The sequence below is a fragment of the Macaca fascicularis genome, chromosome 5 (genome assembly GCF_037993035.2).
Source record: "Macaca fascicularis isolate 582-1 chromosome 5, T2T-MFA8v1.1".
Taxonomy (NCBI): domain Eukaryota; kingdom Metazoa; phylum Chordata; class Mammalia; order Primates; family Cercopithecidae; genus Macaca; species Macaca fascicularis.
Genome location: NC_088379.1, coordinates 81,051,596 through 81,068,151, shown reverse-complemented (window position 1 = coordinate 81,068,151; position 16,556 = coordinate 81,051,596). Strand labels below are relative to the sequence as shown.

Below are 16,556 nucleotides of genomic sequence, written 5' to 3'. Positions count from 1 at the left end.
ATCACAGTCCTTGCCTTGTACAGTCAAACACATGTGTCCATTCACAGGCACTCTTGGCATGAGATGCTGTGCCACTAGACAATTTGTGTGCAGCTCAGTGCCTGGCCCACAGGAAGGTTCCAGAATTATTCACCATTATAGGCTCCTGATGGACATCCCCGATTCACTTCCCACTTGGATTTCAGAATCAGCCATTCACCAAAATTCCAAAGAAACTCACTTTCTTGGCTCTCGGAGATGCCTGCCCACCCCACCTCTCTGCTTCTCCTTCCCTACAGAGAATGCTGCTGCCCAAACCACACCCTACACACTCCTGTTTTCTCATTTCAGCTGGTCCTTTGTTCTTGCCAAAGCATTTTCAGTGGATGTCGCCCGCCTGTCCTGCTCTTCCTCTGACTTCCCCACCACCAGCCTGCCATTCCTAGTCTTGTCCCTCACCCTGTTCTGGGCCAATGACCCAAATTCTACTTCCTTGAGACCTCAGTTGGCCACAGCAGCATCCTCTCACCCTCTCCATCCTCTCCTCTTCAGTCACCTCACCCTTCAAGCCCTTCCCTTTCATCTTTCCACTGATGCCAGTGGAAAAATGAGCCAAGATTAAGCTTATGTCTGGACCATCCTGAGAGCTTGCCCCATCTCCAAAGCCAGCCTCTGCTTCTGTGTTCTCATCCCACCACTCCCTCCCCACTCCAGCCCCGGCTCCCCACATCCACTTCCACAATTCCAGCTTCCTCAGGCTCTTCCCACTGCCTCCTTTCTCATTGCATATAAAACGCATAGTATTCATTCATTCATTCATTCATTCATTCATTCATTCATTCATTTACAAATACCCATTAAGTGCTAGCATGTGCTGTGTGTTAAGCACTCTTTTAGGTTTTGGGGATAGACCAGTGAACAAAACAAAATCTCTACCCTTACAGAGCTTACACTCTAGTGTGGGGAGTTGGACAATAAACAGCCCACCAAATAACGCAGGAAGTCAAATGGCGAAGAATACAAGCTTGAACCAAGCGTCCAGGCAGTGCTGGGCCTGCATGTGAACTGGAGAGAAAGGATGGAGGAAGAGAGAGAGGTCGGTCATGACTTGAAAGGGCTCTCCTTATGGGTCAAACTATTTCATAGTGGTGGGAGAGGAGCTGCTAAGGGTTGTATTGCTTTGCTGGCTTTCTGAGAAACTTCTGGAGCCTGCTGCTGGACAGGACCACAGTCTGGATATTGTTCTCTACAAGGTTGTGGGGCTTGGCATGCACTGAAACCACAAGGAGCCTGCCGTCTTCTGCCCTAAAATCATAGTAGGTCTCAGGTTGATAACAGTGTGCCAGCTTGTCCAAGAGGAATCATTCCATCTCTTGCCTGGGGATAGAGAGCAGAGGAATGCCTTGGCTCTTGGCTGTACTGTGTGTTTTGGCAAATGAATATAAGAAAGACTTTAGCGTGTTCTTTCTATCTATCTCCTCATCTAAGTCCAGTTAATGAGGAATTTGGGAGAAGATTTGACAAGGTTATGAATGTACTACTTCCCAACCACTAATTAAAGGACAATCCAGGCTGGAAAAAGAGCTCTTTGTTTCACTTTCATCATGAACATATGAAAGTATTAAATTTTTATAATTTACCAGGCTATTTTATATGACAAATTTTGTTGGGTATTCAACATATTGTATGGCACAAAATCTGTTGTAATTTACTTGTCATTGAGCTGAATATATTTCCTAGTTAGCATGGGGGTACACATACTTTGCAAAACAATATTTTGTTGTTGTTTTTTGCTTTTAGAGTTAGTTAAAATCATCTCAAATGACACTAGAGCTTTTCTATCTTGCAACACTTTGGAGTGGATAGCCTTACATTCCAGCTGAATTAATAATAGTTAATTATGGACTTCACACAACATTCCCAGCAGAGATGTCCCAGCATACCAGCCTTCATACTCCTGATGCTTGGAATGTGCAGTTCCTCTATCAGTTACAATCTGCTGTGCACAACTTCTATTTTGGGGCTAAGTTGTTTCTTTACACAGAAACCAGTACCCTTGTCAAATCAAGTGAGTGCATGAGTCATTTGTGCATTTCCTAAAAACCATCACATCAAATTTTCCTCATCTGTTATCCATTTTCTTTTTTAATTAGAAGGAAAAAGCATTAACAATGCATATATCTTGGTGAAAATCCTAAATGTTCATAAACTACTGTTACAGTAAAAATGTTTCTTGGCCGGGAACGGTAGCTCATGCTTATAATTCCAGCACTTTGTGAGGCTGAGGTCGGTGGATCACTGAGGTCAGGAGTTCAAGACCAGCCTGGTCAACATGGTGAAACCCTGCCTCTACTAAAAAATACGAAAATTAGCTGGGTGTGGTGGCACACGCCTGTAGTCCCAGCTACTTGGGAGGCTGAGGCAGGAGAATTGCTTGAACCCAGGAGGAGGAGGTTGCAGTGGGCCGAGATCACACCACTGCACTCCAGCCTGGGTGACACAGCAAGGCTTCGTCTCAAAAAAAAAAAAAAAAAAAAAAAAAAAATTAAAAAAAAAAGTTCCTTTGGTGGCGACTGAATTTTGTACTTGTTTAAGAAATGATCAGTTTCCATTTGCATTTTCATCAACTATGTAACTTAAACACCTCTGCTAACTTGGGGCTCAACTTCAATCGTTCATACTGTGATCTGTGATATTTTAGACACTATTGAATGGCTGGAGATGGTGGCACTAATTAATTACAGTTTAGAAAGTATTTGATGGCTACTCTGATTTTTGAGAGTCCGATAAAGCAATGAGAACCAGTGTGGCCCCAGACAAGACTTAATTTCTCACTTTCAGGTGACTTGAAGTGTGGGGGGAAGTGAAGCTTGTTCTTTCCCCATATCATGAATGGATATTTTTGAAAAGCTTTGATTTCATTTAGGTGTTAGTACATTATGCTAAGGAGCTGGTGCTTTGGGGAGAGGATACTGCCTTCTATGCGAAGACAAACAAGGACGCCTAAAATGTCCTTAGGTAGCCCTTTCTGCACTCCAGGGGCAGTTAGAGGGCAAATATTAGGTGTGTCTAATCTACTTAGGAATTTGAACCCAAAGGGGTCTGTTAAACAATTGGTCCATTTGTCTGAATCTTTCTGAACTTTTTCTGCTTGTGCATATCTTCTGATCACAAAATCTTGTCAAGTATCCCAAGAGTACTCGCTCCTGTGAGGCCAAGGCCAATGCTCATTTCTTTTGCTCTCTTATCTTCTGAACGAACAACGAGTTAGAAGGAGAAGAGGCAGAGGGACATTCTAGTAAGATTTGTCCCGCTGGAGAAGAGAATGATCCCAAAGAACATTGCCACTGTCTATCTGCAATATTATTAGACCTTACATTTAACTGAGGGAACTTCTACCAATGGCTTTATTAATAATGTAGTAATGTCCGTTTCTAGTGTCATTCAATGTTCCAAAGGCTTTGTGAAATTGGGCACTGAGACTTTTCCTATTTCCAATTAAAACAGTGGAAATTTACCAGTTGTTTCGTGGACTGCTTAATATTTGAATTTATTCTGACCTATTGTCATAAGATTGCTTATCAAATAGGTGTTCTATGTTCCCAGAAAAATGACTGAGGCTATTAAGATTCAAATCATTGAGAGAAGAAGAAAATCTCAGATTTTAACCTAAATGAGAAAGAACTAATTTAACCTTTCATTTTATCTTTCTTTCATATATTACATTGAAATAGAGAAAGAGGGTGGAAGAAATCTTCCAGAATAAGGAAGATAAAATCTGACTGAGTAGCAGGGGAATATAATCCTAGAATACTAGTTCTTCTTTCCTCCTGGGTGTGGAAAGGGGGACATGTGGGCCGTTTTGCTACCATGGAAACCAACCAAGGTATGTGGGAGGGGGAGGGAAGGCCCCTTTGAGGCCCATCCTCCCCTTCTTGGAACTTAAAGATCTTACTTTTCTCAGTTAAAGTGTTCTAGTCAGGAGGTGATCTTTCTAATGGCAAGAGGGGTGTGTGTGTGTGTGTGTGTGTGTGTGTGTGTGTGTGTGTGTGTTTATTTTATTTGAGTTCCAATTTGCCTTCTTTCCTACTTTGCCTTTTAAATCTAGTGATTCTGGCTGTCTTTAGTCTAGACTCACCCAGAAGGAAAGTTGACAGTTAAAGACAAAACAATTGTTGAGTACACATTGGGTATCAGCACAGCCTTCTGTTGTGGGGATGCATGGACTGCAAGATATCTAACACATCGCAGAGAGTCACTAGATACAAACTCACTATTATGCTAAGCTATATCTGTCCTGTTCCTATTTCCATACTCAGAGATCTCTTAGAAAATAAGCAGCTCAAAATGAATTTCCTCTCCTCTTTAATTCAGAGGAATTTCTGAGCCACAGTTCTCTTTAATTTTTAAAACTGATTATTAAAAACTGTCATCCTCAACACAGATACAGAAGCCAGTCCTCCGGGGTTTGCTGTTTCTTTACAATCCTGTCACAGGCATCCACCTTTCCGCTTCTTCCTTCCCAGTCCTTTCTAAGCTGCAGTGGAAGGCGAATGAGCAAGGAACCAGGTATTTGGAAGGCTGGTGAGCATGCCAGTCTGTCTTTCTGGAAGGATGTTATAGGAGAGAAGAGATCAGCTTGGTAGAAATGTGCCACTGTGGATGGTAGGAAGTTCTCATCACAGGAAGCATCCTAGACTAGGTTGGAAAATCTCAGAGGAGGAGTTGGATTAGATGCCCAGTAATCTCATTTTTAAAAAAATAAGCATTCTATTTTTTAAAGCAGTTTAAGGTTCACAGCAAAACTGAGCAAAAGGTGCAAAGATTAGCCCTCTCCCCACCAATCTCTCCATTATCAACATCCCACACCAGAATGGTGCATTTATTACAACCCATGAATCTACATTGACATGTCATGATCACTCAAAGGCCACTCTACATGAGGGCTCACTCTTGCTGTACATTCTATGGGGTTGGATAAATGTATGACAAGTAGTCACCATTGTTGTATCATACAGAGTATTCTCACTGTCCTAAAAATCCTCTGTGTCCTGCCTGTTCACCCCACCCTCCCCAGATTTCCCGGCAACCACTGATCCTTTTACCACAGTTTTACCTTTTCCAGAAAGTCATAAAGTTGGAATTATACAGTATGTAACCTTTTCAGATTGGCTTTTCTCACTTAGTGATACGCACTTAAGGTTCCTCCCTGTCTTTTCATAGCTTGATAGCTCATTTCTTTTTAGTGCTAAATAATATTCCATTGTCTGGATATACTAATATCCTTATGTTAGTTTCTAGAGATTGCAGGATAGCACTGCTAGGGTATCCACAGAGATGAAATAAAAAGGATATAACAGCCTGATATCTGTGATTTCTACTGAGAATGAATGGCTGAGTTTCAGAGTTCTGAATGAGGGAACATTGCTAGTGCTCGGGAGTCAACCTCAGCGTGGCTTGTGTGGAGCTCCTGACTCTGTGCAAACAGGATGTGGGAGGGCTTATGCAGTCCAAGTGACAGAGATGCAGCACACACCAGCTGAATCTAAACAGGGACTGTATTGACTCCTGTAACTGGGGGTAAGTCTGCATTTTCAGGCATGGCTGAATGTAGTGTGGGAAAAGGTGCTATCAGGGTCCTGGCTGTCTCTGCCTCTCAATTGTCTTTTCTTCTGGGTTGGCTTCAATTCTCAGCTGACTCTCCACGAGGTAGCCAAGATGGAGCTCCAGGCTCACTTTCTACCAGCTGGTTGACACCAGTGCAAACGAAGAACCTCTTTCCTAGCAAAACTCTCAGGGATGGATTTAATTGGCCCAGCCATGAAGGAATCCCGGGGGTGGACGCCCCTTATTCCACAGAATTAGGGACTGGGATCATCATACCACCACCTCCTGGACAACATGAAAGTGGGGCAGGAGAGGTTTCTAAAGGAAAATTGGGAGTGCTCTTATCAAAAGAATGGAAAATGATTCTGAGCAAGGGAGGTCAACAGATGTTCTTTGTAGCCAGACTACAGGAAACGTCCAAAAGAGTGGAGATGGGTGTTGATACGGTTTGGATATCTCACTCAAATCTCATGTTGAATTGTATTCCTCAGTATCAAAGGCAGGTCCTTGTGGGAAGTGTTTGGATCAATAGGGCAGATCCGTTATGAATGGTTTGGACCATTGCCTTGGTGGTAAGTGATCGCTTGCTCTGAGTTCATATGAGATCTGTTTGTTTAAAACTGTGTGGCAGCTCCCCTCCCACTCTCTCTCTCTGTGGCTCCTGCTTTTGCCATGTGATGTGCCTGCTCCCCATTCACCTTCTGCCATGATTGTAAGCTTCCTGAGATCTCCCTGGAAGCCAAAAAGATGCCAGCACTGTTTCCTGTAAAGCCTGTGGAATCATGAGCCAAGTAAACCTTTTTCTTTATAAATTACCCAGTTTCAGGTATTTCTTCAGAGTAATGCAAGAACAGCCTAACACAGCTGTCAATACATACTACATAAAAGTAATGAAAACAGTGGTCTTGAATATGGTCTCAAAGCAATCAATTCAAAAAGAACCTCATTATACCTTTTTATAATTGAAAGTTAAATGTCTACTGGGACATGATCTCTCCTTTTCTGGGCCTTTGTGTTGTTTGGGCTGCTAGAGAAGAGTAGAAGCAATGGTGAATTCACACTGAGTTCCTGTCTATCTGTTTCCAGTGTGTCTTCATGTACTGCCAGGACTAGAAAGGTAAACATGACATTTCCTAGACTCCCTTGCAGCTAGGGTAACAGATACAAATGAATTTAATTAATCAGATGTGCTCAGAGATTTGAAAGGCAGAAGCAAGGAGGAAAGATTATTTCTGCTGCTTGGTTGCTTTCTGCTGCCATGCACAATTGAGATATTGGGCTTCTCTGCAGCAACTTTCCAATGTCTGGTCTCTAGCTTTGTGAGTTTTGAGAGAGAACAACAGAGGCAGCCACTGTGTTCCCCTCATTATGGAAGAGGCAGCAGGTTCCTGCATGGGCCAGTTCTGCAGTGCTGCTCTAGGACCATTTCTGTAGGTCCAGCCTAGAGCCCGCTACTCTAGCCCTTCCAATGACATTGAAAGCAGGTAATTTCCTGTATTAAATCATCTTCGAGTTAAAACCGCTAAAGAGTGTCTGTTTACTGGATCCAAACAAGCCGAGTTGACAAAAGTCTCAAGAAAAAATAAAGTCTGGTTCTTGCGCAACGCCTGGATGTTCAGAGAGGGCTGATTTGGGAGCAACTCCTGGTGACGTGGGCAGAGGAGCAGCTCATTTGGCTTCCATGGGGGCATGTTCCTATGGAAGAAGGGAGCACCAAGGCAACTTCTGGAGATTTTCTCATCAATATAAGGGCTCGTCCTTAGAAATCACTAGGGCTCTTCTCTCTGTTCACCCAACAGGAACTATCCACTGTTCTTTTAATTCATTTTCTCAATGTGAGGCCTTTGCTATATTCACTAATGCTTTCATTTATAATCCACAACTATTTACTGAGCACCTACTGGAAAGTGTTATTCTCTTTGCGAACTAACCCATCTCGCCCCCTCCTGACTCCCTGCTCCATACTCCCACGTACATGCACACACACATGCACGCTGTACACAACACACAAACTTCTCAACTCCTTTACCACCCCCTCCTTGACTGCCACAGCCCAGGTTTTTAGTACTAGTTTGTGCTCCTGTAATTCCTGAATTTTCCCTATCAAAGCGTTTTCTCACATTATATTGAAATTGCTCATTCACTTCTGTCTCTCATGCTGAATGTAGCTGCAGGGATGGCAAAGGTTGCATTTCTTGTTTGCCACTGTAGACTCAATACCTAGCATAATGTCTGGTATACACATAGCCCAGACATCCAACAAATATTTATTGAATTTATATTCTGGCATTCTAAGGGCTTCCAGGGACTGAATTGTCTGAGCTAAATCTCTTAAGATCAAAGGAAGTGCTAGAAACTCCAGATGCTGAGATAAAATTGAACCTTGGCAAAATACTTTTTTCTTTTCTTCCCAAACCCCTCATGTTTCAATTCCCCATCCTTGTCTCTTTTGGCTTGACCAAAAAAAGAAAAAAAAAAAAAAAAAAAAAAAGGTGGAGGAGTTTTTAACCCGAGACTTTTTGCTTTCTCACTTGTAAAATGGAAGCATAGTGAATTAAAGATGGCCACACATTCTTTGACACCATTCCCATTTAAAGATAGGATTGATGTTCCTGCTCCTTGATCTTTAATCTCGGTGGGCTCTGTGACACTTGACCAATAGAACAGAGCAGAAGTGATGCTGTGCCAATTTCCAAGTGCAGGTCTGAAGAGACTGGCAGCTTCTACTTGGTTTCTTAGAATGTTCACTCAAAGGGAAGCCCGTCGTCATGCTGTGAGAGAGCCTGAGCTAGTCCCAGCTGTTCTGCCCATTCCAGCTGACACGCAGACATATGAACGAAGATACCATCTTGGATGTCCTGCCTAGTTGAGCCTTCAGGTGATACCAACCCCAGCTGCGATCTGACTGCAACAACGTGAGAGATCCTAGGTAAACACCCCCCAGCTAAGCCTAGTCAACACACAGAACTGTGAGCCACTGAAGTTTGGGGTGGTTTACTAAGCAGCAATAGATAATGGCAACTAGGAGTAATGGTAATACCTACCTCATAGGACTGTTATGAAGGTAAAATGAGATTTTTAAATGCAAAACTCCTGTGTACAACCTAGAATGAAATAAGCACTCATTATGTATCATCATTTCTCTTGCCTTGCCTCCTTCCTCTTTTTAACTCTATAAATGTCTCAGAAGGAGAGGTAGGTGGAGTGGAGATAGGCGATATGCTAGGTATTTGGAATTTGAAGAGCTCTCTTTTCTTTTTTCCATCTTTCTCTTGCTTCTTTCTTTTCTGTGTTCTTTAACACATAGCCAGATCGTTTAGATCTAAAATAAGAACACCAAATCAAGCCTTTGCGTTGCAGACAGAAAAATCATAGGTTTTGTATGGGCTTATGGTAATGAAAATCAAGCCCAAGAAGCTAAATGATTCAAAGCAAAATTCCCCTTGACAGTTTTTGTCATCTCTGTGTGTGTGTGTGTGTGTGTGTGTAGAGAGAAAGCAGTTAAACAAATACTTTAGCCTACATAATTATTTTACCATGTAAGCATGATAGAATTGCAGGCTTTCTGGAGGGGAAGGATTTTAAAAGCACATGGTTACCTGTAATTACAGTCTTGCAAAGTTTGATTTTATAGAAGTGACACTCAAGTCTGATTTAAACCATGCAGAAAGACATGCTGCATATTGGAAATGCTCTTTTTCTTTCTGACTCAAATGGCTATTTTGTTCTGGTGATCTCCCTAGAAGTCAACATTTTATTATGTTATTGTAAGGTTGTGTGTCTTTCTAATTATGTGGCCCATCCTAGAAAACTTGCTACCTTGAGATTACCTTTCTATTTCTCCTTGCATTCCTGCAAACACCTAAACCTCTGTAGACAAGAGGTTCATCTCAGAGTCTGAACTGGCTGAGGTTCATAAATTCTGTCAAATACCTGGTCAATTAAGTTCAGGTTGGAAGAGAGGGTCAAATTAGATGCGTGACATATGTGGATAAGGGCATTGGTTTATTTCACATTTCAGACTTTAATGTGGGTGGGTACACAAAGTCACAGAGTTTGTTGTCATACCCCAGCATAAAAGCCTCTGGGACAAGGTTGAAAGGGTAGCGGGGAGAGGGCCTTGCATGGGGGATGGGGTGGTTAACCCGCGACTCTAGTGACATCTTGCCATCAGCTGCAGCTACAGACTGTAGCTTGCAAGAGGAATTTGGCCTGCCATTGAAGATGTGTTTCTCAGATGAGACTGTAAGGGGCCGGAGCTTGGGATTTTAGGAGTGCAGGGCCCACCTCTTCCTTGGCATCAAGCCACTTAACTAAACTCTTGCGGTGTCTTATGACCAGGGACGAAGTGCGGGGCCCCTTCAGACGTCGCAGCTGGGCTGTTTTCTTTCCATTTCACAGTTCCTGGAGAAGGTGTGACTGAGTGAGGCGTTGGAAAGCTTGTTCTATAATTACTTCTTGATCCGCTTCTGGGCGTGCTGTGCATGCGTCCGACCATGTGTGTTCGCGTTAGCTTGTGTTGTCGACAAGAGCCAGAGAATGTGGGTCTAGGATAAAATGTGGATGATATTTTTGCTTCAAATGTCACATTTTAGGGGGTTCTAAAGGTCTTAGGCTGGGGGCTTTGTGGATGACTGCAACTGTAGCCGAATCTATGAGCCGGGATGTACCCAAGCCAGTGCAATCGCTCCAAATTAGGGCATGCGGCACTAAGCCGGGCAGCAGACACCGCTCCCGGCCCGTCGCGAGCCGGCGCCCCAGGTGGGGGCTGCAGCGAATGCGCGCGTGGGCTGTGGAGCCGGCGGAGGCAGCGGTCCGGAATGGCTCTGTGGGGGCTGGGCTCTCTCCCGGGTCCGGCAGCCACAGCATCTGCCCCGTGCTCGCGCGGCGGGACCTACCAGGCGCCCGCCCTGGGCTGCGCCACCTCTGCCCACCCGCCGCTCCCCTCCACCCGAGGCCCCTTCCCCCCAGGCCTCACGGGGCTCCTCACTGACTCCACGCGCCTCCGGGGCCGTCGCGAGCCCGGAGCGGCGCTGGGGGCGCGGCCTCGTTCAGGGCGCCCCGGGATTGGCCGCGGGGGAAGGGGGCGGGGCCGGGCGCGGAGAAAACAACTTGCGCGCCGCCCGAGTACAGTCTCGGTCCGGAGCCTGAGCCCTGCTGAGCCTTGGAGCCCGCCCCCAGCCCCGCCCGTACCTGCACTTATTTATCGTTGTTGTTATTTTTTATATATATATATATATATATATATATATATTTTTTTTTTTTTTTTTTTTTACTGCGGAGGCCCGCATTCGGGTTCTCCCGCCGGCTCCCGTGCAGCGCTAGCCTTCTCCAGTTCCTCAGTCCCCTCCCGCGCGGTGCTCCGCAGCCGAGGCGATGCGCCTCATTCAGAACATGTGCACCATCGCCGAGTACCCCGCGCAGGGAAGCGCCGCCGCCGCCTCCGACTGCTGCGTGGGCGCCGCCGGCCGCCGCCTGGTCAAGATCGCGGTGGTGGGCGCCAGCGGCGTGGGCAAGACCGGTGAGTCCTCGCGCTTAACCCCGGGGCTGGTCGTGGGCGACCCCTGACGGGAGTTGAGGCTGAGCGAGGCATGGGGAGCGGCGGGAGCTGCAGTCCGACCGCTCGCCGTCCCCTGCAGGGAGCCGCTGCCCCTTGGGAGTGGGCTTAGCGGTTGTCGACGCCACCCGCCTGCTTCCACAGAGGAGGGAAACAGGGATCAAGAATGGCCAGGCGGCTTTCTGGGGACCACCGGCACCGCCGCCATCAGAACTTTGGGGTGTTTTAGTCTCTGGTAATGCCTGGCACAGAAAGGGGAGTTAGTGAAGCTAGCACCCCTGGGAGGTCTTGAAGGTTAGGAAGACGTGGGTCTAGTGGAAGGCTTAGGTGTGGCTCAGCCGGGCTCAGAGAAGGGGATGGGCTCAGTGAGCCTTCCAGCTGCACAGAGCCATAATTCACGATGCCTTCTACCCCCCTTCTTTTTGTCTGCAAGAAGGGTCAAAGAGCTACAGGGTAGGAATTTCACTTGGTGGCCATCTATGGCTTTCTTTGGGAGAGCTGTTTTCCAGGCTGGGGGTGGGGTGGAGAACAATCTAACTTCCAAGGTTAACATTTTGACTTTCTTTTTTGTGACCTGCAGCACTGGTGGTCCGGTTCCTCACCAAGCGATTCATCGGTGACTATGAAAGAAATGCAGGTGAGACAATGCATTTGAGAAAAATTCTGTCCCATTGCAGGAGGGCTGTGGTTCCCATTTTCCAGCACTTCCCAGGCAGGTTCTTTCAGTGACAGTCCGAGCCTGAGGATCTTGCCACTTAAAACTTTCTCCAGCCCTCCATGCCCCCCCTCCCAATAACTACCATCTGGCCTCATTCCATTCCAAGCCCATTCATCATTTTATCAAGTGCCTGAAAGTATTCCCCTTGGTATGTTTTAACTATAGTGACCCCAGTTGGAAGCACCCTTTGTAGTCAAGAACCTTTCCCTTCAAAATACTCCGACAAAAGTCGTAAAAAAAAAAAAAAAAAAAAAAAAAAAAAGATGGTCAGCTCCTTCCCCCACCCCTCTCCTTCTCTGCTGGCTGCCTTTCAGAGGTGACCTTTTAAAGCAAAGGCCAAAGGAGAGCAGTTGTAAACCTAAAGTTCTTCCTTCTTAACAAACAACTGGATGGTAGAATTTTAGGAGGAGAATTCCTGAATAAATGAGAGGACACATTTTTCAATCCCTATGATTAAGAATAGCCACTGGGAGGCTTAAGAGCTTTCTACCTATGCTCTGTTAGCAAATTGCTGAAATCTGTAGACCATATGAGTACATATAGGGGATTATTTGAAACGAGCTGTATAAGCTATCCCAAGATAAGACGTGGCAGCCTTCTGCTTTGATGTAGAGTTGATTATCATTATGTCACATTTTTATTCCAACTGATAACATTGGCTGTGTGTTTACTAACAGTATTTGTCTAGCAAGCCATTCTATCTAACGGCCAAAATACAAAGTTACAGTCAAAGAATGATCAAGTACTCAAGAAAACAGAAACCTCACATAGGCTGAGCAAGATAATTTGCATCAAGGGAGTATTCTAAAAATGGAAACTTTGTTTAAAATTAGATAAATACGTTTTCAAAAACTTGCAAACTTTGCCCTGGTTTTAATACATCTAACATAAGGTTAAAATTGCTGTTTGTTTTTTTTTTTTAATCTGAAGTAAGCCCACTAAATAGAAATAAACTATAGCTTTTTTGTGTGCATTTGTGCATTGTGCATTTTTTTTCTAGCTTAAAACTCAATGTTTTAAAAGTTGTACAAGAAGGAAGAACATCATCTTTTTTATTTGCCTTCATAGGTAATCTGTATACTAGACAAGTTCAGATAGAAGGTGAAACCCTGGCTATTCAGGTTCAAGACACTCCAGGTATTCAGGTGAGAAGCTCTGAGACTCTGGGTGAAAGGGGAGCCTACTTGGCTGTGGAATCATTCACTTTTTCTCAAGTCCCTCATGCTGCAGGAGCAGAGAAATTTGCGGAGTTACATGTAGACTTACATATTGTCTGACAACTCAGTTGTATCTGGCTGTTGGTCAATCTTAGCATGGTTTAGTTTGGGAGATTTGGCTAAGGGGCAGAAATCTTCCTTTAGAAGGATTCAACACAGCCGGAAAGCCCAAACCAAATGCAGTAGGAATTGGTGTTTTCCTTGCTATGGTTAAAAAGTCCAGTTTTAATATATGTGTCTTTGGCATGAAAAACCAAGCTTCTGGGTATAGTCTGCAAATACTTGGAATCTCTTTTGTACTGTGGAAAGTTGCTCTATAGACAAAAGCGCCATGCTAGGGTTTTTTTTTCCCCGCCTCCTGAACTGGGCAGTTATCCAGGTTTAAATGCTTCCAGCTCCTATCTTTACTTCGCCAGACTTACTGTCTAGCCAGTTAATTTCCCATTTTGTGCAACTACAAAGTCTCTCTGCATGGAGTTCTCTGCAGGTCAATTTTCCACTGGAGTGTGGTGAGCTGCACTGTTATTTATTCCAACTCTGTGCAGCTGGATCAACATATTGTCAAGAAAGCTGAAGTGTGTGCGATTTAACTTGTTTATGGCCCGCAACTTGGCATTACTATGAAGGGCTCTTTTGAATTTGAAATCTACCCAAGCCCAGGCTCTTTGCACCACTGACCAGCATTCACCTTGCCGTCACCCCTCTCTTTCAGGTCCATGAGAACAGCCTGAGCTGCAGTGAACAGCTGAATAGGTGCATTCGCTGGGCAGATGCTGTGGTGATAGTTTTCTCCATCACTGACTACAAGAGCTATGAACTCATCAGCCAGCTTCACCAGCACGTGCAGCAGCTACACCTGGGCACCCGGCTGCCTGTGGTGGTCGTGGCCAACAAAGCTGACCTGTTGCACATCAAACAGGTTGACCCTCAGCTTGGACTGCAGCTGGCCAGCATGCTAGGCTGCTCATTCTATGAAGTGTCTGTCAGTGAAAATTATAGTGACGTCTACAGTGCCTTCCATGTTCTCTGTAAAGAGGTCAGTCACAAACAACAGCCTAGCAGCACACCTGAGAAGCGAAGAACCTCCCTCATTCCCAGGCCCAAGTCACCCAACATGCAGGACCTGAAGAGGAGGTTTAAGCAAGCTCTCTCTGCCAAAGTGAGGACTGTCACCTCTGTCTGAAGCAGGAGGAGCACTCAAGGGGGTTTGGTCTTCCCAGGAAGAGGGCCTGAGTGCAGGAATGTTGAATACTGGCAGTGATTCCTGGTTCCAGAAAGGGCTGGAGCAGAAGGGCCAAGAGGGCCTATGGAACTGCTACAGAAAAGGAAGTGTTGTTCTGAGAAGGGGGACAGGATTGATGAGGCTTGAAAGAGCCCACTGAGCCACTCTCTGAATATGTGAAATGTACTCTGTGTCTTTTCCTTTAGAGTGGGGAGGGGGCATAATCGTTTTGGTTTCTGCATTTAGCTACCTTGTAAATGGTGGTTCGTTGCAGTTTCACCAAATGTATTGGTGTGATTTACAGTGGGAATGACAGAACAGATTAAGCATTGATAGGCTTTCTTTTTTCCCCGTTTTCTTTTTCCTTCTTTCTTTTTGTCTTTTTTTCCCCCAAGAGGAAGAATTGCTTTTCTCTTGTCAGTATGATTTGTAACTCTGGAACACTATTCTTACAGAATGCCTTTCTAACCTGAAGGATACCCAGATTTCTTTCTTTATGAACAAGATGGAAAATCCCCTACCCCTCAAAAATGGATTGAGTTTATGGGCCAGAATATTCTGTATACCAGACATCGGTAAGCTTGCACAGTTTGCAGGAAGGCGCTGGTTCCCCCTCACAGGATGTGCATGCTCAGTGGGCTGTGTGTTGAGGAGTCGTGAACTTCACACTCTTCGGCCCCAGACTTTGCCTGTATAGTTTTTTGTTTTTGGTTTTAACTGTTCCATCAGGAAAAAAAATGTGTCAGTTGATTTTGGTGTGATTTGTGTAAATGGTTCATGGCAATGGCATTGGAGTGCTTCCGAGGCCTGGCTGAGTCGTGCCTAAGGGTGGCTGAAATACGAAAACACTATTTTACAGCAAGTGAACAGGGGCTACCTGCCAAATCCCCTCTACAGATGCACTTTAAAAAGCCACTCATGCTTTGGCTTAAACTGTAATTAATTTATTTTATGTACAATAAATCTCATTTGAAAAAGAGCAGACGTCTAACTTGGTCTCTATTGAAACGTTAACTTTCTGCCCTTTAGACAAAGTATGACCTGGTATCCTGTGATTATTGGGCACATTGATCTGGCATTGTGCCTTTCAGGGGTTATCTCTCAAGGATTACAGCAATCCAAGGAGGTACATGCTAATATTATCCCCATAACACAGATGAGGAAGCAGGCTTATAGAACAAGATCAGTAACCTGTCAAAGGCCACAGCCTGTAGCATTGTAAATTGTAATTTGCTGCTTTATATTCAAGACTAGCTTATCTCCTATTCACTAACTTCATGTCTTAGGTATACTAAGGCAGATGTCTGGCTCCCCATATTCAGCACAGCCTCGAGGGTATTCTTTCTTGGACACTAAGATGACTGCTTCTTTACACATGCTTTGTTTGGCAGACCTCTTTTTTGGGTATGCTGCTTTCAGGAGATTCACTTTATTCTCACTGTAGAAGCCTGCAGTCATTGATCTGGGGCTGTGAAATCAGGAGCCAGTCCCATGGACCTTTGCCACACGTGTCTCACTAAAGCTGCCAGCTCTCTCGTCTGTGCCACTTGGGCCTAGAAGATCTTTCCTGCAAGCTAAGTGAGCCACCATCTATAGGGGCAAATAATCACAGCTGACATTTTTTTGAGTAGTGCTTTCACATACCTGATCTCATTTAAGGCCAGGAGAACCCAAGAGAATACTGTGGGGTATTGACACCATTTTACAGATCCTGAAGACAGGCTCTAAGTTTTGGGTGATGTCTTCAAATTCACACAAAGGAGCTGAATCAATGCCACCTCACTGTAGTTCCTGTTCTTAGTCTTTTGGAGGATTTCATAGCTAAGACACTCCTGCATGCGTGGGGCGATGGGGCCACAGTGAATAGCAGTTGAGGGGCTACTGTGGGGTGGTGCCAGGATTTCCAATCAGTGTTCCCACAGGGTACAGATCCTGATGGCTGACAGGGTTTCCAGGGATGCCTCAAACCTTCCTAATAAGCAAGGTAACTTTCTGTGCTTCCAGCCTAACCTCATCTCTGAGAAGGGTGTGTGTGTTGGTGGTGGGCAGGGAAATGGTGCTAACATGGGACTGAAAACATCTCAGTTCAAGGGCAGTGACAAGTATCTCCAACTGGATTCTATTCGCTTTTATTTCTATTCAGCCTACGTGGTTGTGTTAACAATGTCCACTGAGCAAGAGGTTGATCTTTATATAATTACTAAATGTCCCTTCCCCACATTCTGGAATTAAGAGTTTGCCTGCAGGTGGCTGGCT

General features: G+C 44.9%; 1 protein-coding gene across 1 annotated transcript; it reads left to right on the top strand.

The window, feature by feature from the left end:
- The first annotated feature begins 10,717 nt into the window (after positions 1-10,717).
- On the top strand, positions 10,718-15,277 carry RASL11B (RAS like family 11 member B). The gene is made up of 4 exons (XM_005555299.5): positions 10,718-11,107; positions 11,724-11,780; positions 12,930-13,006; positions 13,791-15,277. Exons 1-4 carry the CDS (start codon positions 10,963-10,965, stop codon positions 14,259-14,261), a joined length of 750 nt encoding a protein of 249 aa, XP_005555356.3. The 5' UTR covers positions 10,718-10,962; the 3' UTR covers positions 14,262-15,277.
- Positions 15,278-16,556: the final 1,279 nt, after the last annotated feature.

Bases quoted from the DNA above. Each gene is read 5' to 3' on its own strand.
- RASL11B (XM_005555299.5), top strand. From the start codon at position 10,963: ATGCGCCTCATTCAGAACATGTGCACCATCGCCGAGTACCCCGCGCAG. The intron at 11,108-11,723 runs GTGAGTCCTCGC...TGTGACCTGCAG, and splicing joins CAGCGGCGTGGGCAAGACCG to CACTGGTGGTCCGGTTCCTC. The intron at 13,007-13,790 runs GTGAGAAGCTCT...CCTCTCTTTCAG, and splicing joins AAGACACTCCAGGTATTCAG to GTCCATGAGAACAGCCTGAG.